The sequence below is a fragment of the Microcaecilia unicolor genome, chromosome 5 (genome assembly GCF_901765095.1).
Source record: "Microcaecilia unicolor chromosome 5, aMicUni1.1, whole genome shotgun sequence".
Lineage (NCBI taxonomy): Eukaryota > Metazoa > Chordata > Amphibia > Gymnophiona > Siphonopidae > Microcaecilia > Microcaecilia unicolor.
In genome coordinates this window covers 227,152,775-227,179,151 of record NC_044035.1, presented here as the reverse complement: position 1 = coordinate 227,179,151, position 26,377 = coordinate 227,152,775, and the positions used below count along the sequence as shown (strand labels likewise).

General features: G+C 42.6%; 1 protein-coding gene across 1 annotated transcript in view; it reads left to right on the top strand.

Annotated features, from left to right (window-relative positions):
- IGSF5 (immunoglobulin superfamily member 5) overlaps window positions 1–26,377 on the top strand; it is a 132,394-nt gene that overhangs the window by 41,174 nt on the left and 64,843 nt on the right. The window contains exons 3-4 of the mRNA XM_030204943.1: window positions 4,113–4,430; window positions 19,115–19,423. Coding sequence (XP_030060803.1) covers window positions 4,113–4,430; window positions 19,115–19,423 — 627 coding nt within the window. The remainder of the gene's footprint in view (window positions 1–4,112; window positions 4,431–19,114; window positions 19,424–26,377) is intronic.

Here is a 26,377-nt window from a genome sequence, read left to right as displayed (position 1 = left end):
AAATATCACTGGGAAGTGATTCACCTCTGGGCTTTCCCACTATGACCTTTGTGAAAAGAAGCCCATGCATTTAATAAACCTGTTTAGGGTATTGGTGCCATGTTATTTTTCTTGATCATGAAGTTTGCTGTCCCCATTAGACATGCTTGCCTGTCCATGACACGTGATTCTGCAAAATTGGCAAGTGGGCCAAGCTTATGCAGTTTGATGTTGGTTCAAATCTACCTGCAAGCAGATAACATTAAGGAAACAATTTAGGTATTTTCTTTTTGTTCTGCTATTTGAAGGTTATGACCTGAAGGAAGAAGAAGAATATTTGAAATGTTAATGACAAATATTGAGGGGAAGATTCATATGCAACTTTTGTTTGCCTTTGTTTTCTGTTTTGTTGTGTGTTTATTTTGAGGTTTTCTAATGAATGGTGGTATAGAAAGAGCCATAAATATTTTCCCCCTAATTCTATAAATTTGCATGTACAATCTTACCCCTAGATTCTATATATTGCATAACTTCTATAGTGCGTTTCTGAAAAAGGAGTGTGTCAAAGTGTTCACAAACATTGTACACAGAATTATAAAATTAGGTCGATCTGCATCTAAGTTAGGCACTGGCATTTACACCTGCTTTTAGCAGGCATAAAGTCCTGCAACTAAGTGTGATTCTATAAAGAGCACATGCCCAAATTTGCACACGCATCTCAAACTGCCCTTTATAGAATTAGGGGATTGTGCTAAATGCTAATATTCTGCGGATATAACTGGCTATTTTGCGCTGAATATTAGCGCTTAGCTGGTTAAGTGCTATTTAATTGTGTTATAATGTGGGAGGAAAAGACCTCGGAAGCTCAGCCTGTGGAGTCTGTATTTCACCACCAGGGCCGGTCTTAGCAAGTGCGGGGCCCTATGCAGACCAATTTGGTGGGGCCCCATCCTAGCCCCGCCCCACCATAGCCCCACCCCACCCTAGCTCCACCCAATTGATAAGATTATTCCATTTTTAGAAAACATTTTTATTTATGAAATTTCAAATAAAGACAACTGAAGCTAAACTTGTACAAAAAAACTGATTGAAATAATAAGCACAATGCTATCATGAAACCTCCCCTTCCCAGAAATTATTCAGTTCAAGTCCACTACAATTAGTAGTTCCAATTCTCATAACAAAGGAGAATAAAGGAAAATATTAAGAAAAGATTCAGTACTTTCAAATTCCCCTATTACTCTGTAACCCATATATATGCAATAAAATAAAAATGAAATGAAAAGATATACAATAAAATAAAGTGATGTGTAAATATAATGTACAATATAAAAACATATAGACCACCAAGGTATTAAAATTGTTTTAAAATATATACCACAACTCTTTGACTCAAGAAGACTCTGACTCTGTGTCATCCATAATTGTCTGACAACACACAGAAAAAAAAAGTACAAATAAAATAATCACAATTAATACCTTATACACCAATATACCAACCATACGGAAAATGCAGACCGTCAACAATATGAAGCTAGCAAGGGATCATAATATCACAATTCTCATGTAGAGCCACAAAACACCCTTTTAGAGGTAGTGTGTCATGATTTAGGCTCTACACCCTTTCAGATGTTTGGTGCCACCTTAGTAAGGCGAACACACAATCTCTCCACTGCAAAACACTATACACAAACTTGTGTAAAAACACACTCATAACCTTAACAAACCATAAACAGCACTAATTCCAAGGACAGGACGAGCTACAACCTTATGCATGGCATGGAAAGGCAACTGTAATTACACCGGCTCTAAAACACCAGTGCACAACCTAGTGAAAAAAAAAAACACAAAACAAAAAGGGCTGCAAACTATACGCTAGCAGAATACTGCACCTTCCTTGATCAAACCTGAAAAACACATGAAGACAAAATACTGACCTGGAAAGTTACCTCCAAGAAGTCAGACTCAGCATGCAGCAATACTACAAAAATTGAAACTTACATGAAAAATATCATAGATGCACATTTCCAAAAACTGACATATTCCAATTAATAAATCCTGAATAAAATAGTTTTTTCTACCTTTGTTGTCTGATTATTTAGTTTTTCTATTCACTTTGGAGGCAGGATGAGTGAGAGCGGAAGGATGAATGAAGTTAAGGGAGCACTGCAGCAAGGATGACTAAGGCTGTAATACAGGCTACTGGGGACATGAGAGCCCTTCTCTCCTATTCACACTGCCAGTGCCTGCACAACTCTTCACTCTCCACTCTCTCCTTCAAGACAACATTTTCTCCCCCCAGTCCCCAGTCCAAATCCTGTTCAGCCTACTGCCAATCTCTGAATCTCACTCATTCTTCTCTCCTCTGGTCTCCCTTTCTCCCTCCAATCGCTGTTCTGCCATCCCCAGCTAAGGCCACTTTTTCTCCCTTCCATTCTCCTCCTCAGGCCTGTAGTCCCTGAGTCCCTGCTGATCCGCTCACCCTCAGGTTTCTCCTCTCCCTGTCAATTCCTAGTGCCCATTCCATTTCCCCTCACCCTCAAACTTTGGTTCCTTTTTTCTCTCCTCCTGCCATCACATTTTTCTCCCCCACCCCTTCACAATTCCCTTTTTACCTCTTTACCAATCAGTGCAAATTGCAATCACCTGACCTGCCAACCCAAAGGTTCATGATCACATCAGGTCTTTTTCTCCTCAAGCCCCAGCCATCTCCACTCACCCTTTACTGCCTGCCTCTTCTTTCTAATATCCCAATCCCATCATCACAAAAATCAATCTCAAGTCGCCTACCAGCACTCTCCAGCAGCAGCAGCAGAGGCAGCAGCCTTCTTCACACAACACTCAGTAGAGACGGGCGGCGTCAATGACGATGGCTCACCTCACCACCTCCAGCTTTTCCCGCTCAGTGACTCCTGCCCTCGCAGTCCGGAAACAGGAAATATGTCATCAGAACTTCAGAAGGCGGGACATTGAGCGGGAAGCTGGAGCCTGAGGAGAGCCATCTGTCTGTCCTAGTCGTCGTCGCTGTCGGGGCTGGGCCTGACTCGCTAGCATCGCTGGATTCACTGCAGTTAGTCGGGGGAGGCATGGAATCAGTCTCTCGGGAGCTGATGGCGGACCCGGTGATGATGATTATGCGGATGCGGTCGTGAGGCGAGCAGCGGCGGTCCGGCAGCGGAGGTCGGAGGTGCGAGGCGAGGCAGAGTTGAGGCACGCCGCATGGGGCCCCCTTAGGCGCAGGGCCCTATGCGGCCGCCTTGGTCGCCTCTGCCTAAGACCGGTGTAACAGGCCACATTAACCCCCTCCTTCAAGCCCAGTATTCTATTTCCAACAGTGGCCGATCCAGGTCACAAGTACTTGGCAGAATCCCAGAACAGTAAAACAGATTTTATGCTACTTATCTTAAAAAATAAGCAGTGGATTTTCCCAATCCATCTTAATAATGGTTTATGGACTTTTCTTTTAGGAAATGATCAAAACTTTTTTTAAACCCTGCTAAGCTAACTGCATTTACCACATTCTCTGGCTACTAATTTCAGAGTTAAATTATACATTGAGTGAAGAAATACTTTATCTGGTTTGTTTTAAATTTACTACTTAGTAGTTTCATTGCCTGCCCCCTAGTCCTAGTATTTTTAGGAAAGAGTAAACAAGCGAGTTACCTCTACCCATTCCATACCACTCAGTATTTTATAGACCTCTATCATATCTCCCCTCAGCTGTCTTTTCTCCAACCTGAAGAGCTCTAGCCACTTTAGCCTTTCCTCATAGGGGAAAGGCTAAAGCCCATATGTTTATAAATAAGAATACTGGCATTTATATGCATTTTTTGCCATCTAAATCTAGATGGCTCCGCGTCGAATAATTCCCAGACAGACCTATTAAATTTTGCATTGAGAATGGCACCAAGCATTGGGATACAAGTAGGAAGTTTTGCATTAGACAGCTGTTAGTTTGTGAGTGAGAGAGAAGTTCCAAGTCCTTCAGGTGCACAGACAAATCCTTACCTGCAGGTTAAGAATGGTTTGTTGAAAGTCAAAATGCTGCTTAGTGCCTATTCATTGTAAAAGTGAAGTCTTTATTGCAGTATTCTAATGCTTAGTTCATTTGCACATCTCTTCTTATTTTGCAGGGAGTGGATTCTGTTTTCATATTATTCAGGGCCCCAGTAACAGTACAGTCTTGAGGGGGTCCACTGCCCGGTTTAACTGTACTGTGACGACAGACTGGAAAGTTCTCATCTGGATAGCAAAAGGCACACCTGTCCTAACTACTGTTCCAACAACAGGAGCTATTATCACAAATAGCCAGTTCATACAACAAAATTATACAACCCTTTTGGATTTCACCTCAGAGCTGATGATCACCGATGTTGCAATGGCTGATTCTGGCTGGATAGAATGCAACCTTCAAACATCTGGCTCTGCTTATGCATATCTCTCTGTCCAAGGTTAGTGACAAATCCTGTGAATGTATAAAGCCCTCCCCTGTGAAAATAATTTATTAAGCAGAGCTCAAATTTTGTTAAGTATGCTGCTAGAAGTTGTTGGCTCAGACCAGCGAAATCTGAGCCTCATTCAGACTGATTATTTCAAGAACAGACATATAGATACAGAAATGTACTATGGTGGTCAGCTATATACACATCTTACTTAGTTGCAACTTATGAATAGTAAGGTCAAGATTTAATTATAGAAACCCAGTGGAAATAACATTCTGTCAGGTGCCTCTGTGATGTCATTGATCAATGTAGAAGCACATAACTCTGATATCAATCACATTTTGACCAAGGTTAATGCCAGGTCTATGCTTAAAGCAATGGCGTAGCAAGGACAGGGCGGTGGGTGCGGTCCGCCCCAGGTGTCAGCAGGTGGGGGTGGGTGCTCCGCTCCCGCTGCGCCCACCCAAAGGGCTGCTGGCGCTGCAGTCCCCACCTGCCTACCAGCTCCGTTGACAGACGACAGCCCTCTTCTCCTGCCACCACCCTGCCTTTAAAAAAAAATCTGTGAAGCGGCGTCGCAGGCAGCGCCTCGCGTCTGCCCTGCTTGTAAAAGAAGCAAATCTCCTCGTCATCGTCGGGCCTTCCCTCACTGTCGCGCCCTCGCGGAAATAGGAAGTTACCTCAGAGGAGGGCGGGACACAGTGAGGGAAGGCCTGATGATGACAAGAAGATTTGCTTCTTTTACAAGCAGGGCAGACGTGAGGTGCTTCCTGCGATGCTGCTTCACAAATTTTTTTTAAAGGCAAGGTGGTGGCAGGAAAAGAGGGCTGTCGTCTGTCGACGGAGCTGGTAGGTGGGTTGGGGGGGGCTCAGATGGGAGAAGGGGAGGGGAGGAGGTTCTCAGATGGGAGAAGGGGGCTGGGACTGGGGTCTGAAAAGGGGCCATGAAGGAAAATGGGGGCCATGCCTGGGGCTGGTGGGAAAATGGGGCATGCCTGGGGCAGGTGGGAGAATGGGTTTGGGGCTGAAAAGGGGAGCCCTAATGCAAAGCATGTGGATAAAGGGGGCTGGAGCTGGGGGGCTGAAAAGGAGGGTAGGTGGGATAAGAGGGCTAGTACTGGGACTGGGGGCTGAAACTTTGGGGACTGGGGGCTGAAAAGGAGACAGGGAGAAGTGGCTGGGGCTGAAGCTTGGGACTGCTGAGAGAAAAGGGCTGGGGTTGAATCTGGGGGCCGAAAAGGGGACAGGGAAAAGTGGCTATGGGCTAAAGCTTGGGACTGGTGGGAGAAAAGGTCTGGGGCTGAAACCGGGGACTGGTGGGATAGTGGGGCTGAAACTGGGGGCTGAAAAGGGGGGGGCAGATGGAAGATGTGGGCTGGGGCTAGAACTAGGGGCAGGTGGGATAAGGGGGCTGGACCTGGGGGCTGAAAAAAAGGGTCAGAGATAGGGGACAGATCCTGGATGGAAGGGGGAGCGAGAGGGAGGGCAGACCCTGGATGGATGGGCGAGGGAGGGCAAATGGTGGATTGAAAGGGCAGAAAGTGGATAGAAGGGATAGAAAGGGCAGACAGTGAATGGAAGGGAGAGAGAGGGCAGATAGGGTCAGATGGTGGATGGAAGGGGCAGAGATAGAGGGCAGATGTAGATAGAAGAGGCAGGGAGAGAGAGGGCAGTTATTGGATGGAGGGGACAGCAGAGGGCAGACACTGGATGGCAGAGAGAGAACGAAGACAGATGCTAGATGGAAGGAAGACAGTGAAAAGGAGACGAGGAAAGCAGAAACCAGAGACAACAAACTGTAAATAAAATATATATTTTAATTTTTTTGCTTTCGGATAAAGTAGTAGTATAGCTGTGTTAATAAATGTTTATAATAGAACATGTAAACAAGGTAATCTTTTTATTGGACTAATTTTAATACATTTTGACTAACTTTCGGGGAACAAAACCCCATTCCTCAGGTCAGGATAGGATACTGTAGCAGAACTATACTGTATTGACCCGAGGAAGGATGTTTTGGCCTCTGAAAGCTAAATGTATTAGTCCAATAAAATGGTATTATTTTAATTTCTATATTTGTTTTATTTCTATTTGTTAATTTGTAAAGTGGTAATTGGTACTTGTTAGTTTTTTCAAATTTACATCTGCTATCTTTATATTTTGCACAGTACTAGGGGACATTTTCTGTTTCTGTGGTGTTGCATTGTATGCAGAGTCTGGCATCGGGGGTTCAGTTTAATTTTTGTCTAAATAGAAAGTTTATGATTACTTATTCTATAGTGGATTAGGGTGTATCTGTGTTTGTGAAAAAGACATGGCTTTCAGTTGGCATTGACTGTGCAGGATCGACGATCTGTACTATTCTATCTGGTTTCATTTTACAATAGGTGAATTGATGTTCTGGTGCTCACTGTAGTGTTTAAGGTGCTTTCCTTTTTCTTGTGTGACTCGTAGAAATGACTGCTTATGGTATGGTAGAATTGCTCTATAGGTCCTGAGTGTTTTGTATTCTCGGCTTGCCTAGTACTGGATTTTGGAGGGGGGTGCTAAAAAATGACCAGCCCCAGGTGTCAACTACGCCAGTGGCTTAAAGGGAAGATGTCATACACTGTAAAGCATAATAATAAACAACTTTGCCCTCTGTTTTAGGTCTCTCAGGTATTTCAATAATTTTCTGATAGCTTGATTTATAAAATAAAATGTAAATGCAAAGAACACTGAAACAGAAGGGTAGCTGTCTGAGTAGATTTTAAGAATCTGAAAATCCTGTGGTGCACTCTAGATAATGATCTGCATAGAACATTTGGAGGCATATGTAGATAAGTGTCAGGTGCAGGAAAACAGAGCAATAGAGGCAATAATTCTGGTTAAATAGTAACTGATATAGAGAAGATTAATGTTTTGAGAATAAAAGATTGTAACTGCCTATTGAAAAAGAAAATAATCTGCAAAGTCAAGAAATGCTGCGATATTGTGCAAAAATGTGTCTATGCAGCTTCAGTGCCCAGAATTATTGCTTCTGTCATTCCTTGTGCAACAATAATGTATATGAAAAACAGCCCAATACCAATTATGTCCTAGGGTACCATTTGCACTCTATTGATGTACAGTTTAGAAGATGATCAAAATAGAGCAGCAAAATGGAGAAAATGCAAGCCATTATATCAGTTCTTGGTAAAGGGCCACAGACCCTGGTTCTCATCTGAATACAGTGTATGCACCTTGAATCCCATCTATAGGTGCCATAGTTATGTCATGGATATGATTCCTCTTCCCACCATGAGTTCTGAGTGCTGCCTCCACAGCATTCCCAGCTCTGGGCTTTGGGAGCAGAAGCTTGGCCTGACAATCAAACATCAGATTCCAGAAGAGATGCAAATTAGAAAAGCTATTTGTGGTAGACTCTTCTTTAAAATTCTAGAAGCAAATTAGAAATAATACCAAATATGTACAATCTGGCTGATATTCAACACTATTTAACTGGCAAGGAATGGCTCCTGGCTGTTAAGTAACATTTAGCCGGCTAACTGCTAATATTCAGCGGGAGATACCCAGTTATCTCTGCTGCATATTCATATAGGGCTATATTCTATATATGGTGACTAAAATCTAGGCACATCCAATTTATGTGCCTAACAGTATTCTATAAGCCGTGTCTACATTCAGACGCGGTTTATAGAACAGCACATAGACAGGGTGGATGCGCCTAGATTTAGGCACAGCCATTTACACCAGTGAAAAGCTGGTGTGAATACCTGCGCCTAAATCTAGGCGTACTCCACTGAATTCTATAACCACGAATGTTGATGTGATTGATTGCCCCAACATGCCCACACTCCTCCCATTGCCGTGCCTCCTTTTTGGCTACGTGTGCTGGAATTTACACACGCCTCCTTTTAGAATAAGCCTAATGTACACGTAAATTCCAATTATTGCCAATTAGTTTTGATAATTGGTCATTATCGGCCAATTATCAACACTAATAGGCTTGTTAACTAATTGAGTAGTACGTATAAATTGGCCACACACACAATTTAATGCACGCTACTCAGTGCGCCTTATATAGAATCCATGGGATAGTGGCTAAAAGCTATATCGTGCGATATAGCTGGCTATCTGCGAATATTCAAGCACTGGCCTGCCAAGTTTAGTGGCCAAATCAGACTGCCTAAATAGCAGTCCTATCTTTCGCTGCTAACTGGTCAGTGCTGAATATTCATTTAGGGGTCCTTTTACTAAGCTGCGGGAAAAAGGGCCCTGCAGTAGCGGCAGTGGCCATTTTTTCCATGCGCCAGGGCCCTTTTTACCACAGCGGGTAAAAAGCTCCTAAAAAAGTGGCTGTGCAGTAAGAGTGCTCTTACCATGTGGCCATGAAGGGAAGCACTTACCACCACCCACTGAGGTAGCAGTAAGGGCTGCTGCAGTAACCGGGCAGCTTGTGGCGATGCCTGATTTCTGCCAGGTTAGCACTGCACTATTAATTTTAAAAATATTTTCCAGCATGCTGGAAATGGTGCACGCTTGAGCCGGAACTACCGCGGTGGACCACCACTAGTTCCAGGATAGTGTGTGGTAAGCCTGCGTTGGGCTTACCAATGCTTTGTAAAAGGGCCCCTTAGCCGGTTAAGTTTGAGCCAGCCAAAAAAAAAAAATGCTGGATATTAAATGCCGGTCACTGGAAACAGCCCAGCATTGAATATCTGGGGTCAACGCCAATCGTGGCACTTACGTGGGCTGCTTTCCGTGGTCTGTATATCGGGCCCAATATGCTCACAAAATTTTTAACAAGCATTTAAGAGCCTTGGGGCTTGAGCAGCAGGTGGAATGAGTGAAGGAGTAGATTAATGATTAGTAAGCCACGAAAGTTGCCATTCATATCGTGCTTCTCCCACTGATAATCTCTGTGACTTTGGGCAAGTGTTTTCAGTCTCAGGTGCAATTTAGATAATAAAGCCACTTGAACTGGAAAATAAATCCTGCTTATAACTTGTCGTGAGTTCATATTTAGAAAAGGAGAGTAATTAAGGGACTCTTTCATCAAGCTGCGCTAGCAGTTACTGCTCAACAATGCTGATGGAGCACATTCGAAGTGAATGGGCTTTGTCAGGATTACTGCACCGGGAGACAATAGTGCAGCTTGATAAAGGGGGGGTGGGATGGGACTTGATATATCGCCTTTCTGAGGTTTTTGCAACTACATTCAAAGTGGTTTACTTATACAGTATTCAGGTACTTATTTTGTACCAGGAGCAATGGAGGGTTAAATCTCAAAACCTTTTCTGCACACATCCTGCAGCATTCCTTGTACTTATAAAATTTACTATATTTTCTTTAAAGATGATTTCCCCTTTTTAAATTAACTTCTAATTTTTTTGTTGCCAATTAAAATAACCTTGTGCAAACATTTGTGGAACCAGAGCAAACACAGTTGATGTCAAACACTGTGAAGACTGAAATGGCTTTGAGTTTGTGCCTTTCCTCTTGATGATTTGAATGCATGTGGACTGGTAGCTATTGTTTCCTCTCTAACCAATCACAATCCTTGATTATTCTTTTATTTTAAAAACTAACTTATTGCTCCTTGGAAGTCTATATACAGTTGGTTCAGTGAGTCAGTATCAGTTCTTATTGCCATATGGAAGACATTGCTCAATTTCCAGGTCAGCTGTTCAAACCCTTCCCCCCCCCCCCCCCCCCCCAGGTTAGCTAGAGAAACTTCAAAGACAGTACAGAATGACATGGGGATCCCCGTCCCATCCCACGAGCTCTGTCCCTGTCCCCGTGTGCTCTGTCAGAACCCATCTGCACAGTTGCGTAGGAAGGGGGGCAGTGGGGCGGTCTGCCCCGGGTGCAACCGCTGGAGGGGTGTTGGCTCCGCTGGTTCACTGCTCTCTCTGCCCCGGAGAAGGTTACTTCCTGTTCCGGGGCAGAGAGAGCAGGGAACCAGCGGAGCCAACGCAGCTCCCAGCGACGTGCACTCGGGGCGGAGCGGCCTTCCCGCCTGCCCCCTTTGGTAAGAATGCGCTCCGGGGGGGGGGGGGGGGGTGCCGTGCTGCACCTGGGGGGGGAGGTGCAGCGGCCCTCGCTACGGCACTGCATCTGCACAAGCCTCAAACAGTTCTGATTTTATATATCATTTTATTAAAATATGAACAATATTATGTACAACTGTTTTATAAATCACAAGCAATACAGAACGAGGATCAACAAAATCCCTGTCTCCCCTCACAAATATCCCCTCCACTATCAGGAAGACTAAACAGCTAAATTACTACAGAATGCTACACAGAAAATTCATGCTTACAGAATACGTTGGTCTCACACACACACAGAACACAAATGCCAAATACATAATACCTGACCAAAAATGATAAACATATATTAACCTAAAACCACAAGAAGCCACACCAAAGAAATAGAAAGATATGCATTTCCTCCTATACCATGCAAAATATAAAGGTCACACACGCCAGAGATGGTGTTAGGGAGATGCAACTAGGACCAGAGAGAGCCCTAAGCTTGCTGGAAGCAGAAGAAGGCATAGCCTGGTAGTGGGCTTTGGGGTCCTCTCCTAAATTTCTGAACTGAGACCCAGCCATGTCTAACACCATCGCCTCCATTCCTCTACTAATTAAATTGATGGAAAACAGGGTGACCTCTCAAATCAACGACTACATACAAAAATTCTCCATTCTATATGAGTCACAATCGGGCTTCAGTCCAGCCCACAGCACAGAAACTGTCCTACTCACCCTAATATCCAAATTCAGACAAGAAATTGAATTTGAAAACAGCATCCTCCTTCTACAATTTGACTTATCCAGTGCATTTGACATGGTAGATCACAACATACTAACCAAACTATTGGACAAACTTGGAATCGGCGGTAACATTATTAACTGGATAAAAGGATTCATCACCTCAAGATCCTATCAAATTAAATCACCCACTGATATCTCATCCCCCTGGTCACCTATCTGCAGAGTACATCAAGGATCCCCTTTATCACCGATACTCTTCAATCTAATGATGATCCCACTAGCCAAAGCCCTATTCAGACATGGTCTAAACCCTTTCATTTATGCTGATGATGTTACTATATTCATTCCCTTTAAATCAAACCTAACAGAAATCTCTGGTAGAATATCCATGGGCATGAACATCTTAACCTCCTGGGCCAACGCCTTTAGGATGAAATTGAACAATCAAAGAACGTATCAATTTCAAAGCCCAAACTTTAATCCACAAGATAATACACGGAGAATCTCCGAACTATATGATAAATCTGGTCGACCTTCCAGCAAGAAACATGTCTGTATCCTCACGAAAGTACCTCAACCTGCACTACCCCAGCTGTAAAGGTCTCAAGTACAAAACTTAATATGGATCCAATTTCTCCTTCCTGGACAGCTGTCTATGGAACGCTCTCCCTAGACCTATCCGAGCAATCCATGACCACCTACCATTCAGAAAAGCACTAAAAACACATCTATTCAAACAAGCCTACCCAAAAGACCCAGATTAATCTCATGAACCCATCTACCCTACATGTATACTGAAGAGAAAACGACATCGACCCAGAATTTATCTCCCACCTTACCCTCCTTTATCACCTGTCTCTACCTACTTACTCATCCATTTACTACCCATCCATACTTCTATTATGTTATACTTAATTTCCTACTTTACATAACAAAATTCTGTGTTACCTATTACTATGTAAGCCGCATTGAGCCTGCTTTTAGTGGGAAAGTGCGGGATACAAATATAATAAATAAATAAATAACACCAGCTCTGGCAGGACACATTTCAAATCTGACATATTCTAATCACAAAATAGAAAATACATTTTTTTCTACCTTTTGTCGTCTGTTCATTTTGTTTTTCAAATCGTGTTGGTCCCAGGCTCTGGTTTCTGTTTCCCTCTGTCTTCTCAACTCACTCACTAGAATCTCCTGCCCATTTGATATTTCTTCTTTCTCTATGCATTTCTTCCATCTCTGTGTACCTGTCTTTCCCCATGTTCTGCATCTCTCTTCTCTGTGTCCCATATACTTCCCTGTCCAGAATCTTCTCTGTGTCCATCTTCCTGCATTCATCACCAGCATTCTATGTCCCTATCCACTCCACCTATGTCCAGCACCATTCTTCTATGTCCCTGTGCCCCCCCCCCCCCACAAATCCAGCATCTCCCTTCTGTGTTCCTATTCTCTCCCTCTGTATTCAAATACCCTCTTCCATGTGTGGCATTGCCCTTCTGTGTCCCTTCCCCTCTCTTCTTGCCTCCCCCCCCCCCCCCCCCCCGCAGGCCCAGGACCTCTCTCCCTTCCCTCCAGCACTCGGGCAAGGGTCCAGTACTTCTGTCCCTTTCCTCCAGCAGCCCCTCTCCCATGGGTCCAATGCCTCTCTCCCTGCCCCCAGCCCCTCCCCCACAGGCCCAGGGCCTCTCTCTCCCTTCCCTCCAGCCTTCCCCCCATGGGTCCCGTGTCTCTCTCTTCCCTCAAGCCAGCCCTCCCTCCCCCCAGTGGTCCAGCGCCTTTCTCCCTTCTCTCCAGCTCCACCTTCAGGTCCAGCAGCCTCCTCCCTCATTGCCAGTGCCCCCTCCCTTTCTGTGGGTCCAGCAGCCCCCCTCCCACACTTCCAGCGCTCCCCCTCCCCCCAAGAGTCCAGCACTTTTGTCTTCCTCCCCCCCTTCCCACCACAGTAACTCTTTTATGCAGCAACCAGCTGAGCCAAAAGCAATCTCCACAGGCCTGCTCCAGGGCCAACTCTCTGCTGAAACCCGCCTTGATGCAACTTCCTGTTTTCGCTAAACAGAAAGTTGCATCAGAAGGCAGAACCCAGCAGAGAGAAAGTCCTGGAGCAAGCCTGTGGTGATCGGTGCCAGCTCAGTTGGCTGGCTGCTGCATGAGGTAGATTTACTGCGTGAGGGAGGAAAGCAGGCAGGCACGGAGATGATAGACTCGTGGGAGTGGTAATTGCAACTTTGTTTTTTACTATGGGAGCAAAGCTTTTTACCATTCCTGGTTTACCGCGAATTTACCGCAGATTACTGTGGTTTACCACAGCTCCCCGTCCCCATGTCATTCTCTAAAATACAGCACTCTCGGGGGCCAATGTAGAAAGCTACGCAAGTCTAACTTCATGATTACCGCCGTTTTTTCATAAATTGTAAGTGTCGAGCAATGCGATTATAATGCAGATGTTAACTCCCATGGTTGCATAATGCATTAAAAATGAATGCACATGATGTCATTAAGTATTCAATGGGATGCAAAGAAGGAATCAGCCAGTTTTTGTGTGTGGTTACCAGTTCCAGGGCAGTGTAGCTCAACCCTATAACTTTCTGCACTAGGAACCCAAGTCATAGTAATATAGTAGGGGACGGCAGAAAAAGACCTGTACGGTCCATCCAGTCTGCCCAACAAGATAATATCATATGCTCTACTTTATATGTATACCTGACCTTGATTTGTATCTACCATTTTCAGGGCACAGACCGTAGAAGTATGCCCAGTACTAGCCCCGCCTCCCAACCACCAGTGCTGCCACCCAATCTCCGCTAAGCTTCTGAGGATCCATTCCTTCTGAACAGGATTCCTTTATGTTTATCGCACACATTTTTAAATTCCGTTACTGTTTTCATCTCCAGTATCTCCTGCGGGAGGGCATTCCAAGTATCCACCACTCTCTACATGAAAAAATACTTCCTGACATTTTTCTCGAGTCTGCCCCCCTTCAACCTCATTTCATGTCTTCTAGTTCTACCGCCTTCCCGTCTCCGGAACAGGTTCATTTGCGGATTGATACCTTTCAAATATTTGAATGTCTGTATCATATCACCCCTGTTTCTCCTTTCCTCCAGGGTATACATGTTCAGGTCAGCAAGTCTCTCCTCATATGTTTTGTAACGCAAATCCCATGCCATTTTTGCAGCTTTTCTTTGCACCGCTTCAATTTTTTTACATCCTTAGCAAAATACAGCCTCCAAAACTGAACACAATACTCCAGGTGGGGCCTCACCAACGACTGTACAGGGACATCAACACCTCCTTTCTTCTGCTGGTCACACCTCTCTCTATTCAGCCTAGCAACCTTCTGGCTACAGCCACCGCCTTGTCACACTGTTTTGTCACCTTCAGATCCTCAGATACTATCACCCCAAGATCCCTCTCCCCGCCTGTACATATCAGACTCTCATCACCTAACACATACGTCTCCCGTAGATTTCTACTGCCTAAGTGCATCACTTTGCATTTCTTCGGATTGAATTTTAATTGCCAAACATTAGACCATTCTTCTAGCTTCTGCAGATCTTTTTTTTTTTTTTAATTCTTTATTTATATTTTCCAAATATTTGCATTACAAGAAAATCTTGCTTAAGAAAAGCAGACCAAATTAAACTTAGGAATATAGCATCCATAATAAACATTATAACAAATTTAAATGTCTTCTTTAAATCACAATAAACAAAAATAAAAAAGAGGGGAGGGGCGTGTATTAAAAATAAAAGGGAAATTTAACAAGTACAATTTGTAACAGAATAGACTTAACACGCATTTTCACACCTACTTTAACACCTTCTTAATCAGTTGGTAGCGACTGCAGACAATTTCCTGGAATCAAGAAAAACTCTTAACTGTTCTGGCTGAAAAAAGATATATTTCAAACCTTCATATTTCAAGACACATTTACTAGGATAGTTCAAAAAGAATGAGGCTCCCATTTCTAAAGTTTCCTTTCTCATACTCAAAAACATTTTTCTAGTTTCCTGTGTCTGCTTTGTAACATCTTGGTATATACGTACTGTTTTACCATAAAATAAATCATTCATTTTTCGAAAATATAATCTTTTTAACGCTTCTACATCCTGTTGAAAGACAAATTGGACAAATAAAGTCATTCTTTCTGAATGTTCTGATAGGGAGACTTCCAGCAATTCAGATACATTTAGTTTATTGTTTGAAATTTTTCCTTCCGAGGAGTCTTTATTTTGTATGTAATAAATCTTATTTATCGGAGGTAAGACTTCAGAGGAATATTTCAATACTTCAGTCAGATAATTTTTAAAGGCATCCAATGGTGATATACCTATTTCTCTCGGAAAGTTTAAAATGCGCAGATTTAGTCTCCGATTATAATTTTCTATTTGTTCAATCCTTCTTTTCATAATAGTTTTATCTTTTATCATTTCAGAGGATAAGTCTTGTAATTTTCTTACATCTTGATGAAGCTTTGTTGTTTGAGTTGTAAACTCCGTTTTAATAATAGCCAGAGAGTCAGAGAAAGTATTCATTGTACTCACTAACGTGGAGATTTCTTTCGTGGATTTCTCTACGGTTGCTGCCAACTGTTGGAGAACTACCCACACGTTCTCCAACGACACCGTTCCCGGAGCAGCTCTCAATTGCTTCCATTCATTGCCCAGGCCAGTAAGGCCTTGCATTCCTTCCGAGTCCGCTTTTCCAGCACCTTCGAACGAGGTCTCCACCGCAAACACTTCGGTTTCGGGAGATCCTCTCTGAATCTGGCGGCCGTCCGGAGGGAACGGTGGATGAAGCACCGGAGGAGAAAGCGTAACATCTAGGCCCAAGTCCTCAAGGATTTCCCTCTCCTGGGGGACAGCTGGGCTCCTCTCAGCGTCCTGGGTAAGAATTCGCGAGGTGAACCTTTCAATCGACACCTGATGTGGAGAAGAGGTCCGGGTTGTCGAAGGTTTTTCCCAGACTACTCCCTTCCTTTTGGTATGCGGCATCGAAGAAAATATTTTTAAAACAGAGTGTGGATTCGAGAAAAGCTCGAACCTCGATCAACTGCGTGTCGCCATCTTGACACGCCCCCTTTAGCTTCTGCAGATCTTTTTCACGTTTTCCACTCCCTCCGGAGTGTCCACTCTGTTACAAATCTTGGTGTCATCAGCAAAAAGGCAAACTTTACCTTCTAACCCTTCAGCAATGTCACTCACAAATATATTAAACAGAATAGGCCCCAGCACCGATCCTGGAGGCACTCCACTACTCACCTTTCCCTCATCCGAGTGAATTCCATTTACCACTACCCTCTGGCGTCTGTCCATCAACCAGTTCCTAATCCAATTCACCATGTTGGGTCCTATCATCAGCCTGTCAAGTTTATTCAAGAGCCTCCTGGGGAACCGTGTCAAAAGCTTTGCTGAAATCTAAGTAGATTACATCTACAGCATGTTCCTGATTCAATTCTCCGGTCACCAAGCAAAGAATTCAATGAGATTCGTTTGGCATGATTTACCTTTGGTAAAACCATGTTGTCTCAGATCTTGCAACTTATTGGAAATTCTAGGAAATTCACTATCCTTTCCTTCAGCATCGCTTCCATTACTTTTCCAATAACTGAAGTGAGGCTTACCGGCCTGTAGTTTCCAGCTTCTTGCCTATCACCACTTTTGTGAAAAGGGACCACATCCGCTGTTCTCCAACCCAAGGAACCTCTCCCGTCTCCAAAGATTTATTAAACAAATCTTTAAGAGGGCCCCAGAACCTTTCTGAGCTCCCTCAATATCCTGGGGTGGATCCCATCCGGTACCATGGCTTTGTCCACCTTTAGATTTTCAAGTTGTTTATACACACTTGCTTCTGTGAACAGTGCTATATCCGTTCTATTCTCATATGTACTTTTGCCAATCAATCGTGGCCCTTCTCCAGGATTTTCTTCAGTGAAAACAGAACAAAAGTATTTGTTTAGCAAATTTGCTTTTCCTTCTTCATTATCCACATAGCGATTCGCAGCATCTTTCAGTCTCACAATTCCATTTTTAGTCTTCCTCCTTTCACTAATATACCTGAAGAAATTTTTGTCGCCTCTCTTTACATTTGTAGCCATTTGTTCTTCTGCTTACACTTTCGCCAGACATATCTCTCTCTTGGCTTCTTTCAGTTTCATCCGGTATTCCTATCTGTGTTCCTATTCTTGAGTTTTTCTGTATTTCAGGAACACCAACTCTTTAGCCTTTATTTTCTCAGCCACTTGCTTGGAGAACCATATTGGTTTCCTTTTTCTCTTGCTTGTATTTAATCTCCTTACATAAAGGTTTATGGCCATATTTACAGCTTCTTTTAGCCTGGACCACTGTCCTTCCACTTCTCGTATGTTCCCCCAGCCCATCAGCTCCTTCCTCAGGTATTCCCCCATTTTATTAAAGTCAGCATGCTTGAAATCCAGGACTTTGAGTTTTGAGTGGCTGCCCTCCACTTCAGCTGTTATATTAAACCAAACTGTTTGATGGTCACTGTTGCCCAGGTGGGCACCCACTCGGATATTCGACACACTATTCCCATTTGTGAGCACCAGATCTAGCATCACTCCCTCTCTCGTGGGTTCCATCACCATTTGTCTGAGTAGAGCACTTTTCCCTCCCCCCCCAAAAAAAATATTTCCTGGTGTCTAGCCGCACCCCATTCCTGACATGAGTAGCACCCCTTCCCTCCCTCCCTTCTTGAACTGATCCTACAATCTCTGGTGTCCAGCAGTACCCCCACCTGACATGATCCCCCTTCCCTCCACCTCTGACTCCAAACCCCCCCCCCCCATTCACTGGGGTCTAGTGGCCCCGTTTTCCCCCCTTTCCTGGACTTAACAAAATCTAAACCCTGGTGTCTAGCAGCACCTCCCCACCCACCTTTTCCTCCAAGTCTGTCTGACCCTCCCCCTCAGGTCATACTTTAAGAGGCAGGAGCCCGATGCCCACCCTGCTTCTCCCTCCAGGACCGTCAACTTGGAAAAAATGTTGGTACCCGGCTCTACGCAGTGCATCCTGGGATGCACTGGGTGGGGGGGTCAATCTGTCAAATAAGGGAAATTTACTCATATAAATCACTATGGGCCCCTTTTCCTAAGTCGCATAAGCGTCTATGCGCGCCCAACGTGCACCAAATTGGACTTACCACCTGATTACTGCATGGCTCTTGCGGTAATTTCATTTTTGGCACGCGTCCGCTACATGCATCTGGAAAATCTTTTTTATTTTCTGGCATGTGTAGCGGACGCACACCAAGTGACATCTGACGCGCATAGGTCATTATCGCCCATATTCTTTACCGCTAGATCTATGGCTGGCAGTAAGGCCTGAGACCCAAAATGGACAAGCGGCAATTTTGATTTTGCCGCACGTCCATTTTCAGGGGGGAAAAAGAGGCCTTTTTTACAGGCGCACTGAAAAATAATTCTGCGCGTGCCCAAAACCCGTGCCTAAACTACCGCAGGCCACTTTTTACCGCAGCTTTGTAAAAGGACCCCTATATAACCATGTAGCTTTTGATGATTGCCTTCTAAATGATTCCTGAATTAATTTAGCTTGCGAAGGGCTCCCTGCTGTTTCTCGGAGCGTCTGTTTTGTGACTGCAGGTGCAATTTACTGTAATAGCCATTATATTATATTTATATATTGGACAACTAACCAAAGACCTTATCTCTCTACTATATTATGTGATTTGAATAATCAAATTTTACAGAAATTTACTAATACAATCAGCTCTTTTTATGCTTATAAAACCATCGTGAATATACTATTAACAATTAAACACCAATCCCCATTCCTTCAAATACAGAATAAGCTGTTGCACATTGGTGACATCATAGTTTATTTCACTATATGAAAGCCAGTGATTTGGTACAAACCTCCCCTTCTTTCTTTCTTTCTTTTTTTTATTTTTTAACAGTTTATGGAACCTTGGGCATTACAAATGCAGACCTTCAAGTTACATTCAGTCAAACTACACAAATATTTTGTGAAGCCTCAGCATGGTATCCAGTGCCTCTACTCACTTGGCTGGTTAATAACACCTCAGCAAACCCTCTCAGCTATGTTACTCATGCCACTGGTGGTTCAGACGGCCTTTGGAATGCCACCAGCACCTTAAACCTGACTGCTCTGGGCAATAGCACTATAACCTGCCAGGCTGCCATAGATGCTTTACCTGAGCCCCAGTCTATAACAGTGAACCTCACAGTAAGGGACTCTGCTGTGGGTGAGCAATTATTTAACAAAACTATTATTGCACCATACTGAATGTATCTTAGCTGAATTTTACAAAATAGTACTAGCTAGGATTCCAGTCATAAATGGCTATTTCATTTGGATCTCTACCAAATTCTGTGGTTGTTTTAAAGATTTTTGAGTTAGAAAGATACTTCCGCCCAATATTTAAAGGGAAATGACCACCAAAACGACACTTAACTGGCTATCTGGTGCTGAATATTGTCGGTTAGCAGCTTGAAGATAGCCAGTTATATCACGCGGTTTTCATTACGGAGTCGGCTAAGTTTGGTGAAACTGGCCTAAGTTAAGCCAGATATTCAATGCCAGTCACTGGAAACGGACTGGAAATGGACCGGCATTGAATATCCGGTTTCAGCATGGACTGTGGGAGACAGCCTGGCTATCTCTCATGTTCTGAATATCGGGGCCACTTAACTATACTATACTATTCATAACTTATATTCCGCCATAGCTCTACATGGATTCATTGTGGATTACAAGAATGACATTCCAATTAGATGGAAATATAAAATACATATAACACCTTGAAAGAATGGATGGGGCAGGGGCGTAGCCAGACAACAGATTTTGGGTGGGCCTAGGCAAGAAGTGGGTGGGCACCAAGTGTTCTCCCCCACCACCAAAAAAAAATCTCTCAGCTGGTGGGATAACACTTCTTTCCACCTTGGCAGTGGCGCTAAAAACTGAGAATGTGCAGGTGCCATTATCCTGGAGAGTAGCGTTTTCATTACCATCAGCTGGCAGAGATTGGGATCCCCACCAGCTACCACTAAACATGTATTACTGTTGGGTGGGCCTGAGCCCTAAGTGGGTGGGCCCCGGCCCACCCAAGCCCACCTGTGGCTACGCCACTGGGATGGGGTTGGAGAGTGTTTTTAATTACCTCTTCTTATAGACCTCTTTCTGACTCTGTCATACGGGGGACTAAAGGTACTTATTTCATATAACAGATTCTGTATAGTTTCTTTGACCTCCATTGTCACCCAATCACAAGGTCTATTCTGGGGTGGCATTAGGAGCCGTAATTGAAAACTAATTCCCATAATTACTGCTTTCTGTTTGTTTTCTGGATCTAGATATACTCTGGGCCATTTATGTTCCCACATAAATCTTATTAAACATCTGTCTAAGTTTCTGCAAAGACTGAGTGTCACTTGTATATGATCTACCTGGTAGGCTAAATGTAAGGTAAAGAGAAGATAGAATCAATAAAAATAAAGACAGAGATAGGTTTAGATAGATAGATACATTTTATTTCTTACCCAAACACAGGTCTTCAAGTTGATACAAATACAGACATCAGATTCTGGTTTCAGCCGCACAGGGCTTCGCCGTCTGACAGAAGCTTCGGAGAAGACTCTCAAACTGAGCCAAAATCTCCCCTCTTTTATACTCTATCTTCTCCATAGAAGTGAATGGTGAGATACCTAGCTCCTAATATTTCGCAATTTCTGAATTACACTAGGGATGCAGTTCAAGGAATTGCAACACAATTAGACGCCACTAGCCGGATGACGTTGGAAAATAGATTAGTTCTTGACCAACTTCTAGCAGCGGATGGAGGGGTGTGCCAAAAGATAGGCACCCAGTGTTGCACCTTTATCCCCAACAATACAGCTCCAGATGGATCAATTACCAGAGCTTTAGAAGGCTTAACCTCACTGTCGCAAGAATTGGCAGAGAACTCTGGCGTTGATACATCCTGGACAGGTTGGATGGATAGAGCTTTTGGTAAATGGAAAACATTTATCATTTCAGCAGCCACGACTATAATCATAGTGGTAGCAATTTTTGTTTTAGTAGGATGTTGCATAATCCCTTGTGCTAGAGGCTTAGTAGAACGCTTAATTGAAACCGCAATAATGAAAAAGACAGTAGCGGGACAGTATACCCTGCACGAAAACCTCCTTCCCAACACCACAGGAGATAACCCATTGGACTATCTCCCTTTGGGAAGGACCAATCGCCATGCAACTGTTAGAGACACTGGAGAGATGTCTGCAACTGTACAATCAGATAATAGCGCACAGGGATATAATGTAACCATATAAAGCTGTATAAGATGATATGATAAATTGTGCAAATCTATGCAAATGTATAATTAAGATATAATCAGTATATAACCAATGAATTTATGATTTAGAACAATATAAATATATTGACATACATAAGAATAAGATAGAACCTGCATATTAAAAGGTTGAAGAAAAATTATATTGTAGTAACCATAAGTGTTAGTAGGATTGACATAATTGAAGTACTGCCAAGATGATACTTTCAAACCGAAAACGAAACAAATTGTACCAGTTGACCTTAAGACTCAGATAATTTTATGGCCTCATAGAATACCTTCTGGAATGGATGGTACCAAGGTACGTTAACCCTGGTGTCACCCTATGGGATAGGGTGAAGAGGGGAATGTTAATATATGGCCTAGCTTTAAGGCTACCACTGGAATAGTGATGGCCAAAGCTATGCAGCCAAGAACAACTGGGAAAAAAATACTGACTAGGCCAAAGAACAAGCAAGTGAATTAATATTTGAGAATCTGCAAAGAGCAGGTCTGAATAATGACTTCTGACACAAATTGGTACAATTTTTAAATCAAATATAGCATCTGTAATGAAAGATCAGATGAATAAAATGGAGCTTATTAGTTTTGGTATACAATGATACAGAGGTAATACAGAGTTCATGAGAAAGGTATGAAAAGTATTGCAGCCGGAAGATGTGAAACTGTTATCTCAACGCTTCCCAAAACATGTTGATAATTAGCAGTAGCTGAGAACGGAAGGAGGTGGGTACATCAGATAGCAGATCGCATGGGAAAGTATGATCTCAGAAATTGCGAAATATTAGGAGCTAGGTATCTCACCATTCACTTCTATGGAGAAGATAGAGTATAAAAGAGGGGAGATTTTGGCTCAGTTTGAGAGTCTTCTCCGAAGCTTCTGTCAGACGGCGAAGCCCTGTGCGGCTGAAACCAGAATCTGATGTCTGTATTTGTATCAACTTGAAGACCTGTGTTTGGGTAAGAAATAAAATGTATCTATCTATCTAAACCTATCTCTGTCTTTATTTTTATTGATTCTATCTTCTCTTTACCTTACATTTAGCCTACCAGGTAGATCATATACAAGTGACACTCAGTCTTTGCAGAAACTTAGACAGATGTTTAATAAGATTTATGTGGGAACATAAATGGCCCAGAGTATATCTAGATCCAGAAAACAAACAGAAAGCAGTAATTATGGGAATTAGTTTTCAATTACGGCTCCTAATGCCACCCCAGAATAGACCTTGTGATTGGGTGACAATGGAGGTCAAAGAAACTATACAGAATCTGTTATATGAAATAAGTACCTTTAGTCCCCCGTATGACAGAGTCAGAAAGAGGTCTATAAGAAGAGGTAATTAAAAACAAGAGCTATGGGCATGAATTAGGAATCAAAGAGATTAGGCAAAAATCAATCACAAGGGACTAAATTTCTGAAGAGGAAGGATATCGACATGCAGTATACACTGATTTAGATTGCAAAAGTGCAATAGGCCACTGAGTGCTGCATTTAAGCAGACTCCAGATTTCTTCAGCTGCTAGGGCTTGGGGATCCCCACCAGACAAATGATTAGTGCATCTGTTTTCTGGATGGGCCTGAGGCAAAAGTGGATGTATGTATCCAGGCTCATCCATGGCCATGTCCTGCAAAACCTCCTGCCTTCAACTCCAGACAGTAAACTGTCCTGACCTGAGGAAGGAGGTTTTGGCTTCAGAAAACTAATCAAAAAAGGTATGTAGCCCAATAAACTGTATCACCCTATTTTTCATTTTATTTTTATTTGTTAGTTTTTAATGCATTTATTGGAATATGTCAGTTTTTAAAATCTACATCTGCTATTTTTATGTTTTGCACAATACAGAGGACATGCATCACTGTTCTCTGATATTGTACTGGATGCAGTCTTACTTCTTGGGGGATTCAGTTTAATTTTTGTCTTTATGGACCCAATTTTTTATTTATTTATTTATTTGGATTTTGCTCACACCTTTTTCAGTAGTAGTTCAAGGTGAGTTACATTCAGGTACACTGGGTATTTCCCTGTTGGGCTCATGATCTAATTTTTTACCTGAGGCAATGGAGGGTTAAATGATTTGCACAAGATCACCAGGAGTAGTAGTGGGATTTGAGCCAGGCACCCCTGGATGTCAAGGCTAGTGCTCTAACCACTAGGCTACTCCTCCATTCAGCCTGCAATGGAAAGCAACTTATAAGCTACTCACAGCCGTGGGTTGAATTCACCAAAAATATTCAATGCTGGGGCACGTCTGGCCTCCGGTACTGACAGTCCGGGTTAATGTGGTAGCCTGCCAGATATTCTATATTGGTACTTGGTTAACTCGACAGATAAAGTTAGGGCAGTTTTTTGCTGTCCTAACTTTATCCGCTTACATAGCAAACTGAGCATCATTGCTAACCAGATGAGTAGTGGCTTCGCCCAAACTTCACCCCTGGACCGTCTCTAACATAATGGGTCTCCCAATGGCTAGTTGGAGCTGATATTCAGCGACACTACCTGGTTAAATGTTATTAGTAGTAGTAGTTAAATGCTGCTGAATATAAGTGGCCGGCCAGCCTATCGGGAGCCTCTCTTGCCCAGTTAAACCCCTTTGAATATTACATAAGTACATAAGTATTGCCATACTGGGACAGACCAAAGGTCCATCAAGCCCAGCATCCTGTTTCCAACAGTGGCCAATCCAGGTCACAAATACCTGGCAAGATCCAAAAAAGTACAAAACATTTTATACTGCTTATCCCAGAAATAGTGGATTTTCCCCACATCCAATTTAATCATGGTCTATGGACTTTTCCTTTAGGAAGCCGTCTAAACCTTTTTAAAACTCTGCTAAGCTAACCGCCTTTACCACATTCTCTGGCAACGAATTCCAGAGTTTAATTATACGTTGAGTGAAGAAAACTTTTCTCCAATTCGTTTTAAATTTACTACTTTGTAGCTTCATCACATGCCCCCTAGTCCTAGTATTTTTGGAAAGCATAAACAGACGCTTCACATCTACCCGTTCAACTCCACTCATTATTTTATAGACCTCTATCATATCTCTCCTCAGCCGCCATTTCTCCAAGCTGAAGATCCCTAGCTGCTTTAGCCTTTCCTCATAGGGAAGTCGTCCCATCCCCTTTATCATTTTCGTCACCCTTCTCTGCACCTTTTCTAATTCCGCTATGTCTTTTTTGAGATACGGTGACCAGAACTGAATGCAATACTCAAGGTGTGGACGCACCATGGAGCAATACAAAGGCATTATAGTATTTTTGGTCTTATTCACCATCCCTTTCCTAATAATTTCTAGCATCCTGTTTGCTTTTTTGGCCACTGACGCACACTAAGCAGAAGCTTTCAGCGTATTATCTACGACACCTAGATTTTTTTCTTGAGTGCTGACCCCCAAGGTGGACCCTCGCATCACCTTGCATTTGTCCACATTAAATTTCATCTGCCATTTGGATGTCCAGTCTTCCAATTTCCTAAGGTCTTCCTGCAATATTTCACAGTCCACACGTGTTTTAACAACCTTGAATAGTTTTGTATCATTGGCAAATTTAATCACCTCACTCGTCGTTCTGATTTCCATATCATTTATAAATATGTTAAATAGCACCGGTCCCAGTACAGATCCCTGCAGCACTCCACTGTTCACCCTCCTCCATTGAGAGAAATGACCATTTAAACCTACCCTCTGTTTTCTGTCCAATAACCAATTCCTAATCCACAACAGAACCTTGCCTTCTATCCCATGACTCTTTAATTTTCTCAGGAGACTCTCATGAAGAACTTTACCAAAAGCTTTCTGAAAAATCTAGATACACTACATCAACTGTCTCACCTTTATCCACATGTTAATTCATGCCTTCAAAGAAATGAAGCAAATTGGTGAGGTAAGACTTCACTTGGCTGAACCCATGATGACTCTGCCCATTAAACCATGTTTGTCTATGTGTTCTGTAATTTTATTCTTTATAATAGTTTCCACTATTTTGCCTGGCATCAATGTCAAGCTTACTGGTCTATAATTTCCCAGATCACCCCTAGAATCCTTTTTAAATATCGGCGACACATTGGCCACCCTCCAATCTTCAGGTCTTACGGACAATTTTTAAAAAAAAATATTTATTTATCATTTTTAATCAAATTAAACAAGTTATTAAATTTGAACAGGTAATACAGACAAGAAAAATTTAGAAGAACATAATTTTCTCCCATAAAGGGAGCAAAATTAACAAAAAGAGGAAAAAATATTTTACTCTTCTTTAGACCACAATATAAAGGGGGGGAGGTCTACCTAATAAAGAAGACTAAAATTTCCAAGTAATTAAACAGCGGTAATATGCATAGCATGCAACCTAACTCAAATTATATTTCTATTATCTTCAAGTGGGTCAACGGCTGGCCAATTTCTTTGCACTTATAAATGCCTTTAACTGCTCTGGTTGATGGAAAATATACTTTAAACCCAGATACTTTACAACGCATTTACAGGGGTAATTAAGGTAAAAGGAGGCCCCTATAGATATAACCTCTGTTCTCAATAATAAGAACAACTTTCTCCTTTCTTGGGTTTGTTTGGTTATATCGGGATATATCCATACATTTTTACCCCTGAACAGTGCCTGCATTTTTTTTTAAATATAAACGTAGCACAGCATCTAAATCTTGCTGAAAAATAAAGGACACAATTAGTGTTGATCTTTCAGAGTTCACACTTAAAGTTGTCTCTAATATCTCAGTAATGTTTAAAGAGTCCTCTTGATTTTTCTTTGGAATAGCTGGAAGAGAAGTTACAGATGTTTTTTTTTTTTTTAGGAATATAATATACTTTATTAACTGGTGAAATGGATTCCGG